Genomic DNA, 15,744 nt, shown 5'->3' on the forward strand with positions numbered 1-15,744 from the left:
ATTCACTTTTGTTTATTTATTTATTTTCACTTGTTTTGGTCATATAAACATATGTTTCCCATGCCAATAAAGCCCCTTTGAATTTAGTTGAATTGCGAGAGAGAGAGAGAGAGAGAGAGAGAGAGAGAATGGTGGCTCCATATCTAAATCTGTTCAGGGTACATGCATCTACTTCTGTGCCAAATGTGAAGCCCTTATCTTAAAACAGTCCAGTTAGAGTATCCGCCCTGAAATTGTACGGTTGGACGGGTTTTAGTGTAATTCTGTAGCAGATAAGAGAAATGACAGCGGAGATGAGTCAGTCTGTCATTATTTCCGTGATTCCATCTCTCTATTCCATCTCTATTCCATTGCATTGTTCTCTTTTCCACTGCATTATTCTCTTTGGGGTTGACAGAGAGCAACCCCCCCCCCATTTCCTCTGTGAACACTCATAAATCCCTGAGAGAACCACATGAGTCTGTGTGTTTGTGTGTGCCCCTCTCCCATTGTGTGTGTCCAGGGGTCGAGGGTAAGGGCTGAAAGGGGCAAGAGAACGCGTGAAAGGGGCAAGGAAACACGTGAAAGGGGAATAGACACCTATATTATACAGACTATAAACCAAACATCTACGTTCCCAAGAGCAGAGAGGGAAGGGAGACAGAGAGAAAAGACGAGGAGAGGAGGAGGAGCTGAACAGCTCCTTTCTTTTCAAGCGAGACAAAAGCTGTTTTTAATGTACTGTGGATTAAGAGTGAGTGGGAGAGGTGAGACACAGAGCACTGAGGCATGAGATAGGGGCTGGAGTCTCTTTCTAACCCTAGTGAAGTAACAGTAGTGCTGGAGGAATGCAATACTATGTCACACTATGCTTAAATGGGCAATTTGCAGTTGCTACATACATTTGTGGACTTATAGATGAATTATATGTATATAAAAAAAACACTGTACAGCCTCAAAACATGGTAAAAACTATAATGTTGATATCATGGATGGTCAGTCCTTTCATCTATAGCTCTGTCTATGAATTTGGGAGTGGTTACATTTCTCCAGCACCATCCCTCAGCTTTTTACCGAAACAGTGGTGAGGAATTAGCTTTCTTGTTGTTTCAACTGCTGATTTCCCCTTTAAATACTGGGTAATTTTTTTATTGATTTGATTGATAGCCAAAGGTTTTTAGAGTACCCTAACTATTCTGTCATTCTATTTGACCATACTGCGTATTGTAAATACTGCAATACAGGTTCGATAGAATGTATCTATAATTTATAATTTCCATAAATGTAAATGAGCCTGACGTGAAGGTTGACAGACAGACTGCTGGGTGGGTGTGGTTAGTGGGGAGGGAGGGGTTAAAGGGGATATGGGTGTGTCTGTCTCACTGACAAGGGCTGCAGGCCAGGGCCATCAAAGCCTTTGTCAACGCTCACAGGAAATGGTTACAGACCTAAATGGAGCATTTGAAATTCAGTGGGTTTACAGCGCGCCTCCCTAGAGTCTATTAATGCCTCATACGAATTGCAAATGCTCAGAGAAAAAGCATATTTTTCTTTCATTTCGCCCTCCACATTTCAAGGGAAGGATCTTGGGTGACAAGGGAGGCAGACCTGATGCTTATGTTGTGGTGAAACAAAGGAGCAACCAAAAAACAGCATACACTGATGCTGCATGAACACACACAGCACACACTGATGCTGCATGAACACACACAGCACACACTGATGCTGCATGAACACACACTGATGCTGCATGAACACACACAGCACACACTGATGCTGCATGAACACACACAGCACACACTGATGCTGCATGAACACACACAGCACACACTGATGCTGCATGAACACACACTGATGCTGCATGAACACACACAGCACAAATTGATGCTGCATGAACACATACAGCACACAAAAGATCCAGAGATAGTAGGTGGTGACACTCCATTGAAATAGTATTATTATATTTAGGTAATAAAAATATTAAAATAAACATCTAATTGAATTGGTCTAACCTCATGCTCTGTTATTACGTTACGGTAAAATCGAGTTACATAGACAAAAACCAAGACATCTTGTTTGAAATGCAACGGTTTCTCTCAAAGCTAGACAAAGTCCTTTTTCACTGTGCTTCAGAACCACTGACTGAACCACAAAGACATTTACAGAGCCATTCATAGAAAAGCAACTGATTTCTACGTGCAACTTAAAGTTATTTAAACGCTGTTTCTATCATACTTACAAAAAGGAACAAGCACTAGGAAGGAGTCTTTAAAAGCATGGTCGCTGTTTAAAAGTGGGAATTATTTCAATTTTACTTGCACTAAGCCAGCGTTTCCCAAACTCGGTTCTCGGGACCTCAAGGGGTGCACGTTTTGGTTTTTGCCCTAACACTACACAGCTGATTCAAATTATCATAGCTTGATGATTAGTTGATTATTTGAATCAGCTGTGTCCTGAGGACCGAGTTTAGGAAACCCTGCACTAAGCACTGGGTATTGTTCTCTGTGGATGTACTCACAGGCTTGGAAACTTGTGTGGCTATCATTCAAGGCCCAGGAAATCAAAGTGGAAAGTTATCTCAGTCGATTTATTTACCAGAAGGCTGATGTTCGGTGGCGGTTGGTGCCGTTTAAGATGAGGGAGGACGATGTTTGTATTTTTATGAGCATGTACTTATTTCTATTAGCTACAGCATACTGGATAATGCATCTAGCTGATCTAGGGTGTGTAATCATTAGTCGGAAGTTGCAAACAAAGGTTTCTATTGGACAAATTCAGTTATGTTTTCCCCGTTTTTGTTCCGTTTACTTCCATTCAAGAAATGTTTTTCAAAAGACTTTGGCAGAATGAATACACCCCTGATCATCCGCAAACGCAGTTCACTTTCATAGAAACCTTTCCAAGCCAAACCTTCATACCACATCCAAACAGCATCGTCACTTTGATCTTTATATAATTCCTTCTCGCATCTACGCACTCTCCTCATCTCACCTTTTCCCTTCGCTTGTGGACTTCAGTGCGCAACACAAAAGCTGTCTGTGACCAGGCGAACAAACCTTTCCAAACCTTCATACCATAACCACTAACTGCTACACACAGCCTACATCATTGTCAGCATATTAGCTAACATCATAGTCAACATACTAGAACTAACGGGTTCGTAAACCCACTACAATCATGTAGTACAGTGTACAGAATGCAGTTTAGCAGTTCACCGGCAGGCCCTGGTGGCAAATTAATAAACTCAAAAGCTTACCATGACTTGGAAGAGTTCCAGTGTTGGGTAGCCATAGCCAGCTAGCTAACATAGCATCCTTCTCTGTTTGAGCTGGGTGTTTGAGTAGGCTAAACTTGCTAGCTGCATTCATTAGCTAAGTAAGTGAAATTGAAAGTGAAAACACACAAAATAGAGCTCTCTCTCGCTCTCGCTTCTCCTTCATTTTTGAAGAAATTCTTTCATTCAAAACTGTTCTACTATTGTCAATCTTTCTCTTTGAGTCAACCACATGTTATGCACTGCAATGCTAGCTAGCTGTAGCTTGTGCTTTCAGTACTAGATTCATTATTTGATCCTTTGATTGGGTGGACAACATGTCAGTTCATGCTGCAAGAGCTCTGATAGGTTGGAGGACGTCCTCCGGCAGTTGTCATAATTACTGTGTAAGTCTATGGAAGTGGGTGAGAACCATGAGCCTCCTAGATTTTGTAGTCAATGTACCCAGAGGACGGAAACTAGCTGTCCTCAAGCTATATCATGGTGCTACCCCAGAGAGTGCTGTTGAGGCTACTGTAGACCTTCATTGCGAAACAGATTGTTTTAATCAATTATTTGGTGACGTGAATATATTCAGTATAGTTCTATCTAAAAAGGATAACTTTTTTAATATTTCACCATTTTTATTTTTATGAAATTTACTGAGGAGGATGGTCCTCCCCTTCCTCCTCTGATGAGCCTCCACTGGCTGATGTATTTGGTGTGGCGAACTACACTATGAAGCTCCGTGAGGGAGCGCTGACTTTGGTTAGAATGCCGCCACTCCATGACAAATACAGTGTTGATTAGGGATAAAAACAAATGATGCTTTAGGAGGTCATAGACTAGTGTGATGACATGTAGATAGGCTTAGTGTGTAGTGTTATAAATGACAGTGACGGCACATCCAAGGACGTGTTGAGCTGTGCATGTGTCAATGGTTACACTGGGAACTCTTTAACTAACTTCCCCATGCCCAATTCCAAACCCACTCCTAGCCCTACCCCCCAGGCACTTGTACAAATCTGAAAGGATTGTATAGATGTAAATGATATGGAAGCTCAAGGCACTTAAGGAAGCCCAAGGCCTATCAGAAGGCATTGTGAAGCTATTACTATGTTTTATTTTATATATATGTCTATCCATTCCTTTTCTGGTCCATGTCAACAGATATAGGTTGATTTGAAATTTGGCAACAATCTTTCCCATCCTGTATTCATCATCACAAAACGTTTGTGTTGAAGGATCTCTCAGTAGAAGAGCTGACTGTCTCAGTGAATCTCCCCCAGTCTTGCCAGTGAGGAAAGGAAGAAAGGGAGAAAGGAACAGAAGAAAGGAGGGGATAGAGAGAAGAGAGGAAGAGAGCACTTGCTGGTGATTTCATGCACCGAAGCTCTTTCATCCTCTGTGTGGCAGGCGGGTGGACACTCCCCCGGCCACAGGAAGCAATAGGAAATAATTAGAGCGCGGCTCTGTGGCGACAGTGAACGGCAGACCCGGCCCAATGGCACACAGGTCCATGCTACCCAGCTAGGGAGGCAGGAAACTGGGCAGGAGAAGGGCCCTGGAAATACCATCCGCTATACCAGTAGTGTCCCTGTAAACCAGGTTAACCAAGCCCATGTTTCAGCCAATTCGCTCTACATTCTGAGTCAGCCTGTAATGGGTTTGCGTCACAGGCCTTAGTATCTACTTACGCATGTGATCTACTCTCAGTCCCTCAGTAACACCTACCAGAATTCAGCCTATTCTGTTGACTCATACATGTTGCACTCTGTTCAGTGAGAGAGAGAAAATCACAAGACGTTCACAAGATAATGATAATGTCAACATATCATTTGATTAAAACACTGTTTTAAGTGAGGGCCCGTGTTTAAGTGAAATGTGTGTGTTGTCCGCTAACACTCACCCTGAAGCGTTCCTCCCAGGAGGTCTGCAGTAGTTGGATCATCTCCAGAGGACTTCCCAGCTCTGTGATGGCTGTCACTGTGTCCTGGATGTCATTGCTGTCTTGGTAGCAGTAGCCGTACAACTGGAGAGGACACAGAGGAACACTGGTTCTTCATCTAGACACACACGATATACACTGAACGGACAAAACATTAGGAACACCTTCCTAATATTGAGTTGCACGCCCTTTTGTCTTCAGAACAGCCTCAGTTAGTCGGGTCATAGACTCTACAAGGTGTCAAAAGCATTCCACAGGGATGCTGGCCCATGTTGACTCCAATGCTTTCCACAGTTGTGTCAAGTTGGCTGTATGTCCTTTGGGTGGTGGACCATTCTTGATACACACGGGGAAACTGATGAGCGTGAAGAACCCAGCAGCGTTGCAGTTCTTGACACACTCAAACCGGTGCACCTGGGACCTACTACCATACCATGTTCAAAAGCACTTAAATCTTTTTTCTTGCCCATTCACCCTCTGAATGGCACGCACACACAATCCATGTCTCAATTGTCTCAAGGGTTAAAAATCCTTTAACCTGTTCCCTCCCCTTCATCTACACTGATTGAAGTGAATTTAACAAGTGACATTAATACGGGATCATAGCTTTCACCGGGATTCACCAGGTCAGTCTATGTCATCATGAAAAGAGGTGTTCCTAATGTTTTGTACACTCAGTGTAAATCTGAGCCATCAATGACAAACAATCTCATTCAGAAGATTGAGTTACTGTATGTCGGTTGCATGCATTCTGATGTTTTTAAATGAAAACGCAATGAGACATGCGAGAGCTTTGGCACTCATTAATGTTTCTTTTGGTCGATTGAAGTAGTTTACTCTCCTCTTTATTGCTATGGTAAGTGCCTCCTAGAGATGCCGGCCCTTTGCTTGCGTAAACATTTGTGTAAGATAATTTGTGCCAGAAGAACTGGTTAAAATAAGTGGGCATGAAATTCAATCTAAAAGCATAACAACCAATATGGCTGTCAACCATACCATCAGGGAAAACACTGACTATGCAAAACAGAGAAGGTGGCATCGCATGTTGTTTATTGGTTAATAAAAGGCTTTTACAAGTGAATGATGTGAGAATGTAGCATTGTCTGAGAGTAAAGCAGTGGAGGCTTCTCTCTGAGGGTGACTACTGTTTGTTAGCAGTTTGGGTGTGTCTGTGAAGAGCGATGCAGAGACATTTATAGCGGTGCTGTGTGATGGGAAATGTGAGGTGCCCAGTGGGTGCCAACCTTGTGGGAGGAGAGGAGGGGCCTGTGGGCAAGACTGGCTGAGTGCCCCCTTACCCCACCACTGGGTGCAGCATGACAAACACATGAAGAAGACTGCACTTATAGAGCTTAAATCAGCCCCTTTTCCTCGTGCAGTGAGAATGCATGTATGAACTGAGTTCAGTTGAGGTTAAGTTTTCGAGTGTTGTAGAGCCTCTTTATTTCTCTCTGTAAAAATTGTTCTGTTGAGTACGTGAATTTAAAGTGCATTTTTGCAGCAAAAGAAGAATGGTGTTTTTTTATATATAGGGCCATCAATACAGGACGAACACCTTTTTTGGGGGAGTGAATGTGTGTGAGTGCGTGTGTGAGCGCGTGCGTGCGTGTGTGTGAGATTGCCCTTGGCAATGCCAGAGAAGCTTTCCTTGGGGTTGGAGTGTACGGAAAGTTTTGTTATCGGAGATTGAATTCACAGTAATGGCTATTATCAGCACACGCCATCTCCAGGTTGTGTGTACTGTATGCACCACGTCTGCAGCCAGCGCTGAAGTTGTTGGTATTGTGTGCAGCGGAGGCATTCTTGTGCGAACACGACCGCATCAGGACAGTGTTTTCCCTCCATGTCAGACTAGACTCATCGGCAGCTAAGGCTGCCCAGAGTGAGATAGCAGCTGTACGCATGCTGGGGCAGTGTTTTGTGTTTGCTTTGAATCTGGTGCCATTTTGTCTGACTGTGGTTCAGAGGTCACTCACCTCGGTCGTTTGATAATGTCTTTTTACTGAGAAAGGCATGACATCATTGAAGTGTTTCCGAGAAATATTAATCTGTGCAAATGTATTTATATATTTTTTGCAAAGGGATTCTGAGCGGTTCTGTTGTGAGTGCTGTTCTGAGTTCAGAATCTATTCTGCTATTGTGAGTTCAGGTCTTGATGTGTCTCTGTTTCTTCTGTACATAGAGGTTTATCTAAGTGCATCTTTGGATGGGTGTATATAGAGTATGAGAGAGCGTGGCCTTAGCGAAAAGGCTGAGAAAATCTGAGGTGAGGTAAGTGTGAAAAGACAGGCACATTAGGAACCAAGCCTAGTAGGCCAATCTCCTGGCAGTTCACCACTTTCCCGGCCAGAGGCAGGAGTGAGTCAGCATGCCATGGCACGGCATGGCCTCCCCGGGAACAGAGAGGGGGCCAAGGGCCAGGGCTACAAACACACACCAGCCCAGGGACCAGTCACACTCACACAGGCCAAACCCCCACTGGCCAGTTGGCTGTACACACAAGAATTGAGTTGAAGGAAGGTTGGAAGGTCTCTCTATTCTTACTAAACTAAATGTAGGGTAGCGGGAATGTGCATTTCAACTGAGACCGGTTAATAATGCTGAGAGTTGAAGATGGACAAAGAGAATGAATCCATGCTTGAGGTGAGGCCGGGTAACCAGGGTAGCATCAGAGTGAGACGTGTCTAACAGCCAAGAGGGGGTGCTGCTGATGGAACGGTTGCCCTGCTCTAGTAGCAGATGAAATAGTCGAGAACATATGCTATGCGCGTCATAATATGCCAACGCACCGATGCTCCACAAAAGCATTTCTGTGTGGGACATTATTAATGTGTAAATAAACGCCGGGGTCGGCAGGGCAGTTAACTCAGTCACCACACGCTCTTCAACGAAGGCCTCCTGGCCCCGGATCAAACCGGCCCCGGGGCGGACATGTTTGTCCAGAGATGAAATCCCCAGCATCTGCCAGAGCACAGAGCACACTGCTGCTCTTCTGTTGGACAGGGTAACTGCAGGACTGAGTGTCAGTCAAACAAGAACACCTCTATCATACCAACTGGATTCTCTCTGGATCTCTGCTACGGACTGGGTGGGGACTTACTGTAAGCCTAATAACAAAAGTAGAGCTTTTAATTTCACTCACAAATCAGGTAATAAGTAACATACTTTGAACTATTATTCATGAAATTGTATGAAATGCATGTTTGAAGTGTATCCATGTGCAGCGTAGGGGTTTAACTTAGTGTGTGTGTGTGTGTGTGTGTGTGTGTGTGTGTGTGTGTGTGTGTGTGTGTGTGTGTGTGTGTGTGTGTGTGTGTGTGTGTGTGTGTGTGTGTGTGTGTGTGTCTATCCTTGTGGGGACCAGAAGTAGTCACGAAGATAGTAAAACAAGGAAAATTCTGAGAAGTGGTGACATTTCGCCGTTCCCCAAAAGGAAAAAGGCTATTTTTGGCATAGGGGTTAGGTTTACAGTTACAATTAAGGTTAGGGTTAAAATTAGGGTTAGTTTAGGGATTTAGGGTTAAGGTTAGCGTTCGCGTTAAAATTAGGGTTAGTTTAGGGATTTAGGGTTAAGGTTAGGGTTCATGTTAGGGTTAGGTTAAGGGGTTAAGGAAAATAGGATTTTGAATTGGAATCAATTGTTTAGTCCCCACAAGGATAGTGTGTGTGTGTGTGTGTGTGTGTGTGTGTGTGTGTGTGTGTGTGTGTGCGTGTGTGTGTGTATCGAATGACATTAATGGTTGGATTTGGTATGCCTTGTTTTAATCATAGACTTGGACCAAGTGCAACTGGCAGAAAACCCTCTGTCATTTTCCTTTTCCATGTGAATTGATCCTTGTACATTAGATGGATTTGAGACTCATAATGCATTAAATAGAGGAGGGTGAAATTGTTAAAACCGTAAGTTTGGGTGCATAAAGGGGTTTAAACGTTTTGAGTTTCGATGATTACACACTCCGTTTATTACTTTCCCCTTATATAATTTGCATGACTTCATAGGGTTGAAAACAAAGTCTGGGAGCAAGTGTTCTGGAAGAAAATATGTATGACTGCTAACTTAGTACTTTTTGGATGACTGTAAAATCGATAGATTATATATTTTTTTTTTTGCTGAATTTGGTGCCTTTACATCTCAACGAAATAGGGAAGGAAGCATATGGAAACAGAAACCAGTTTGTTGAGTAAGAACTCTCATCAACGTGTTTTATCCAACTGCTCAGTAGAAATAAACATTTCAAAACGGTGTCGGAGGAGAGGGCTGCACACAAGGTGTTTTGCAGAAAGAATTTACTCCCAATACTCTGGAGTGGTATTCATCTTCTCATTCCCTCCTTAAACACATCACAGGGTTTGTCAAATCAATACCTGACCTTCAGACTACCAGTTAACAGGAGCTGTGCATGAACTCAGAGTGAAATAAAGCGGAGAAGTTACAGAGCTTCAACTAATGCAAATGACGTGGGAGACTCGCTGGCCATATCAAATAATGTTTCACACGAATGTAACTTTATCCGATCAAATAACGGTTCACATTTCTCTTTTAAAACTGGGGGGACTTTTTTATTAATGTTCTTTGAGCACATGCACAACAGCCCATATTCAACTTCAAAACTGTACTTTCCTTGACTTTCTTTATCTGTTACTTAGAAGTGTTGACGTGCCTGTATTGTATATTCTCGGAAAGTTTCAGAGCAAGAAGACAAGCAGAAATGTCCTATGTTTATGTGGTGAGGGTCTGGGGTTCTGAGGGTCATGAGGGCACCCTGCTCTCCATGTAGAGTGTGGGGGCTGCAGGGCTGCTGATCCCCCAACATACCCAGGGTAGCGGTTGATCAGAAACAGGGCTGAGGGCTTAGAGAGGCAGGGCAGGCCCTGGACAACATTTCTCTGGGGTTCTCTCCCCCCCCCCAGCTTCCTTCCCATGGAAGTCGGAGGTTAAAGTGTTAACCCTGGCTTAATTGCAACTCTGTCTCCAGTCCACTCATCCTCAAACTGACCCCAAGGCCCACAGACACCGAGCTTTCACATTAACACAACCTGGTTACTGATTCCCCAACTAACAGAGGAGATCTACTGAGCAGGCCCTGGGGTAGAGAGGGAGAGACTGACAGAATGACACGCTTGTGTAAACATAATCCCGCTACACAGCCAGAAACAGGCCAAGACCCCTGCAGCAGCCCAGAGGTCCCACCACTCTCAGATCATCTGTATCCACCACATATACTTTTGCTGACAGGTAACCCTTACATTCATGTCATTAAGTAGACACTTTTATCCAGAGGGAATGCATAGATTATCTTTTTTTTTTTCTTTCTTCCATACTGGTCCACCATGGGAATCAAACCCACAACTGTGGTGTTGCAAGCACCACGCTCTACCAACTGAGCCACACAGGCCCTCCTCCCCTCATTCCCTCCATCCCCCACACCCTCAGCCCAGGCAGGCAAGCAGCCCCTCTTGTTATCTCCCTCACTGATCAGCTCAAATTCCTATTATTCACACTCGTTCTAACATGGACGAGGGCAGAGAAAGGTGAACGGCGCCTGCCGTGCGTGCTGGTGTAAGAAACATTTGTCCTCAATCCTCCTCGACCTCCCAGTCAGTCGCCCACTACTCCTCTCCTCTTCGCAGGAGCGTCCCCCCCATCTATCCTGGACAAGCCGTATCAGTCAACGTGGCTATTGACACCAAAAGTGTGCTGAGTTAGGAGAACAGAGATGAACTGCTTTGGTTTCTACCTCTGATCCCACCCTCTCCAGTGAGAGAGCACGGGCCTCTGTCGCTCCTCTCATACCGAGGACTCAACCAGAGGCAGACACTAAGCAGACAGTGTGTTGTAGACTAGACTGTTTTGCTCAGACAGAGCCAGACTTCATTACTCTAACAGGATATATTGGATCAGCGGAGCTGAACATTAAATACTCTTTGGGATACTAAACATACTAAAACGTTTACTTGCAATCAACCAGTTGTTTAGTTTGCACAATTTTTCTTGTAAATGATGCATTGATGTCAATGGGAGATTTACGTGAATAATATTGTTATACATACAGATCTCAAGTTATGGTTCTCGTAAGTCAAATGAATATCAACCTAAGCCAGCTAAAATAAACATTTGTTTTAGTAATGGAGATATTGCTTTAATTCAGTCTTAAAGTTAATATATTATTTATTCCTGTGATTTATTCTTTCTACGGGCTAGTGGAGCATGCCAGTAAACTTTACCCTAGAAGTCATTCAGGCATTTTTCCTGGTGCACAAAAAAAAGTGCCTGTATTAGCCTTAAGGCCAGTGTGCTCATGTTCATAGAGGAATGAAAAAGAAATAATATTTTCCCTATGATTAGAGAGAGAAATTCCATACCATTTCCAGTTTATGTTAACATTTTCTAAAGCAATTCCTGTAATCCCTCAATGTAGCTTCCATGCCAGAAAATGAATTTTGTTATTTTTTATGTTTATCCTGAAATAAATCATCTTGGTATTATTCGCTTATGACAACGATGATAGAGTGGGATAGCCAGAGTGCACTTCCCAGTCACACAAATGCTAGCATGTACGTGTGTATACGCCTACGTGTGTGTGTGTGTGTGTGTGTGTGTGTGTGTGTGTGTGTGTGTGTGTGTGTGTGTGTGTGTGTGTGTGTGTGTGTGTGTGTGTGTGTGTGTGTGTGTGTGTGTGTGTGTGTGTGTGTGTATTACACTGTGATGGACAGAAAAGTCTGAGTGGACACACAAACCAAGACTCCAGTACCACAAAAAAAGTTTTTAAAAATGTTACAAAAATAAACACTCCTGTATTATAGTCAATATCAATGTAAGTCTGTACCTATCACAACATGGACTAGGAAGTGAGCGATGAGAGATGGGCAGCTACTATATTGTGCTCCACTCCCACCCTGACTCCGCAACGGAACTTCTATAACGAAAAGAACTTCCTATTGATGAATAAACCAAGTAAAACATTAGAAACTGTCCAAATGTATTAACATGCTGTAGTGACTGTTCAATGCGCTTGTCAAAAAATAATGCCTGGTTAAAGTTATAGCTTGGCCATCAAGTTTTGAGGAGAGTTTTGATATGAGTTAATAATGTGGATTATTGAATGTAAATCAATTGAAAGACACCCAGTTAGTTATAAGTTATAAGTCAAAGATTTAAATAAGTTACAAAAAGTGGCAAAGGCCTAACTCCCCATATAGCCTTACTAAAGTCTAAAAATGTCAATAAAAAAAAATATGTTTTACATACATTGGTTTAATTTATTAATTTTAATTCAAGGTTAATGTGGGTTTAACATTGTTTGACAATAATGTGTGCTTTACAATAATACACATTTTGTAAGGGTGTGACATTGTTTTATTGTTTGCAATTGAAATCTTGATAAGAACGTAAACTACCTCTAAAGCGTCATACAGGGTAAATAACTTGATTATGGGCCAGATATTCACTTATATCCTAGGCTAGGGTATAATTCTTCAAAATGTTTCTACATTCACCATGCAAACAGAAAGATCAAGTCTGATAGAAGTGACTCAAAATATGTATGACACGTTCAGTTTAACTAGATAACTTCCAGGTCGGCTGTGCTAACAAAATACTTATGTATAGCAATACTGATCAAAAGATCACAAACGTATAATATTGTCCAGAAAATTATTTTATGGAGCTTAATTGATTACATGTATTGTATTTGAATAAATGTTCTGTATAGACTATTTGGCTATTGTCTTGATTCTGTTGTACCATTCCTATAAAACAAGTAGGTCTATCTTGAAAACGTGACACTTTTTACTTGGTTAAAGTGCAACTATTGTTTTACCTTCAATTAGCCTACCTAATTTTAATTAGGTTATAATAACTAGACTACACTTGATTTCAAAACAAAACGGCACGTTTTTCCACTGGTTTGATGACTACTTATCTATCTATCCGGCAACAGTTACGATGAAGGCATGAAATGCCCTCAACAATGTCGTTTGGATTGCTGTTGTTTGGATATTTTAATTGGGCCTCATGCGGTACATATTACTGTAAAGCGCAGACTTAGGCCTATATGCTGTAGCCTATAAATGCCACTGTAACCAGTACCTCAAGGCCATATATTTTCTCAAACAGTAGCCTAACATGTGAAACATTAGAAGAACATTCTTCAAATATAGGCCCTATAACGGAAAATGTGAGATGCGTGAGTATAGGCTTGCAACTGTTCTCGTGCATAAATCTAGGGATACGTGTACTACTATTACTATTTGTGTATTAGTGTATTACTATTTGTAGACCTACATTGCAGGCCTATATGGATTATACATGCTTTATTAGTGTGGATATTTATAAGGCTATTTGGCCTAGGCTACTTATCTCCGTCTGAATTGTAAAATCGCCCTTTACGCATGCGTGCATTTATTTTGGTGATGTTATGGACAAGCTGCTTAAAGACGAGCTGTTAATATAACGTAATTAAAAGGCCTTCTGACTTTCTTACACAAATGTATTATGATTTACCCGCGTATCGGTAGGCTACGCCACAGATCTTGTGTAAATGCAAATAAAATACAAGGTAGAATGCGGCAAAGCCTCGGGCGTCTCACCGCTCACCGGCTCTTGTGCCATGCAGATCCAGCAAACCGCTGAACGGCTTAAACTCGACAGGGTGACAATGAAGCGATGGCGCTCATTCAACTCTAAACTATTAATCAGCCACTAAACGGACAACACATCGTCCAAATGGCACTATTAATAATAGGCCAACCATGCACTTATTTCACGTTGCCTATTTTGTTTTCACTGCACTCTGGACTGATTTCTCAAGTTATCTCGTGGAAATGGAATACACACCAATGTCCAAAGTGTTCAACCCATGTGTCACTTTTGACACGCCGAGAGGCTTAAATGTAAAGTTTCACACCTATGGTTATTCAGTCATTAGGGAAAGAATGATTCACGGTTTGGCTGTTGGCATATGACAAAACGGCAATTAACTAACTTCGATACTGCGTAAAGAGCACAAATTGGGTTACATTTGAAGACTTAAATGATTTATAGGGCCACTGCTACAAGTTATAATGAAATTAATGGATTTCAGATCAAATCCTTTAGGCAATAGGCAACAAAAACATACCGCATTTTAAATAGGTCTGTGTGTGATACTAGGCCTATAGCGAAATAAATAATTGTGCAACAGAAATGGCTAAAAGACACCGGTCAGTAAGGCATCAATTTGTTAGCTAGCCTAGATATAGATTACCTTTAAAATGTTGGGGTGCTGTAGCCTTTCCATCAGCGTCATTTCTTTCACTATTTTGAAGGACGCCAGTCTGTAGCAGTCTCCAGGTGAACCATATTTCTTTACGCAATTTTCCATATCGTGTCCCCCGAAATCCACCGATTTCAGAGCCACGGACAAGCTGTTGTTGAGAGACGCCTTGTAGACAGCCTTTGTGTAGCCTGAGCCGAGGTACTGGACATTGGTCACGTTGTCTATGCTGCTGCAGCCAAGCATCGGAGTACCGTTAACGCTGCTCAAAGTCATAGTGAAATCTTTCCGTGATGCTGTGTGCATGTATATGGAAGGTGAAAGTCGATTTTGAAAATGCGTCTGTCGGTTATCGGTTCGCTCAATTACTTTGATAGGGTCCCAATTGTCCCCTGGCTCTGAATCCATGAGCCTCCGTCTCTCCAGCTGGCGGACTGGGTCTCCGGTGCCAGACCCATGTGCTTGGCGCTGACGGTACCGCACAACCTCATCGAATCTTTCTCGTATCTGCAGCAGAAGGTCCTGATGATGCCTGCTTCCTACGGCAGGTTTACTACTGGACTCGGCCACAGCTTTAGTGACTGACTCGCCGACTTGAAGCTGTGAATCGCCTGTAACCTGCTGCTGTTTTTCGTGGTAGTACCGATGTACTCTATGGTCGTGGTTCTGATGGTGCTCAAACCCTGGTATATACAGCAAATTCATCAGTGTACCAAGGAAGAAGGCAAGACAGAAGCCTACCGCAACCACTATCCTTCTGCGCTTCATTGTGATCCGTTTTATTAATAACATTAAAATAGGTCTGTTTTCGCCTCCAGCCCCCGCCTAGCAGTCTACCACCTCTGTAGCCGTGCCCGGAGTCCACGGTTCTATCGTGCGCGTCAGAACTTAATGGTATACCGATGCCTCGAACGATGCCGAATGCGTTATGATCACGTCTTCATCTTGATTAGGATTTATGCAGCCAAGCAGGTTGAAGATCCTCCCCATATAAGGTTGATCATGGTGATACACTTGCCTTCACAGACTGCAAAGCCCACCACTTATGTAGCCCATGCGCGCATCAGGCAGAGGTCCTCTCTCGTAGCCTACTAGAAGCCCCCTGAGCGACTAAACAACCGTGACGCCACTGTGATTGACAGCATACGTATATCGTGCGGCTGTGAGCACTGTAGTTCTCCAGGCAGGGCATTCTCATGAGGGTACGTCTTACATAGAACATCTTACAACCACACTACCCATGGTGCAATGTGAAAAATCCAGACACTGGACATTGAGTTCCATCAAACAAGCAGCTGTGGGGCGGTGTT

At 42.9% G+C, this 15,744-nt stretch overlaps 1 protein-coding gene across 1 annotated transcript in view; it reads right to left on the reverse strand.

Moving 5' to 3' along the window:
• Positions 1-15,516, reverse strand: part of LOC106605748 (extracellular tyrosine-protein kinase PKDCC) — a 41,343-nt gene extending 25,827 nt beyond the window's left edge. Inside the window, exons 1-2 of the mRNA XM_014201656.2 lie at positions 14,426-15,516; positions 5,142-5,264 (exon numbers count right to left, since the gene is read on the reverse strand). Coding sequence (XP_014057131.1) covers positions 5,142-5,264; positions 14,426-15,226 — 924 coding nt within the window. The 5' untranslated portion in view covers positions 15,227-15,516. The remainder of the gene's footprint in view (positions 1-5,141; positions 5,265-14,425) is intronic.
• Between the last annotated feature and the right edge of the window lie 228 nt (positions 15,517-15,744).

The sequence above is a fragment of the Salmo salar genome, chromosome ssa01 (assembly GCF_905237065.1).
Source record: "Salmo salar chromosome ssa01, Ssal_v3.1, whole genome shotgun sequence".
In the NCBI taxonomy this organism is placed as follows: Eukaryota; Metazoa; Chordata; class Actinopteri; order Salmoniformes; family Salmonidae; genus Salmo; species Salmo salar.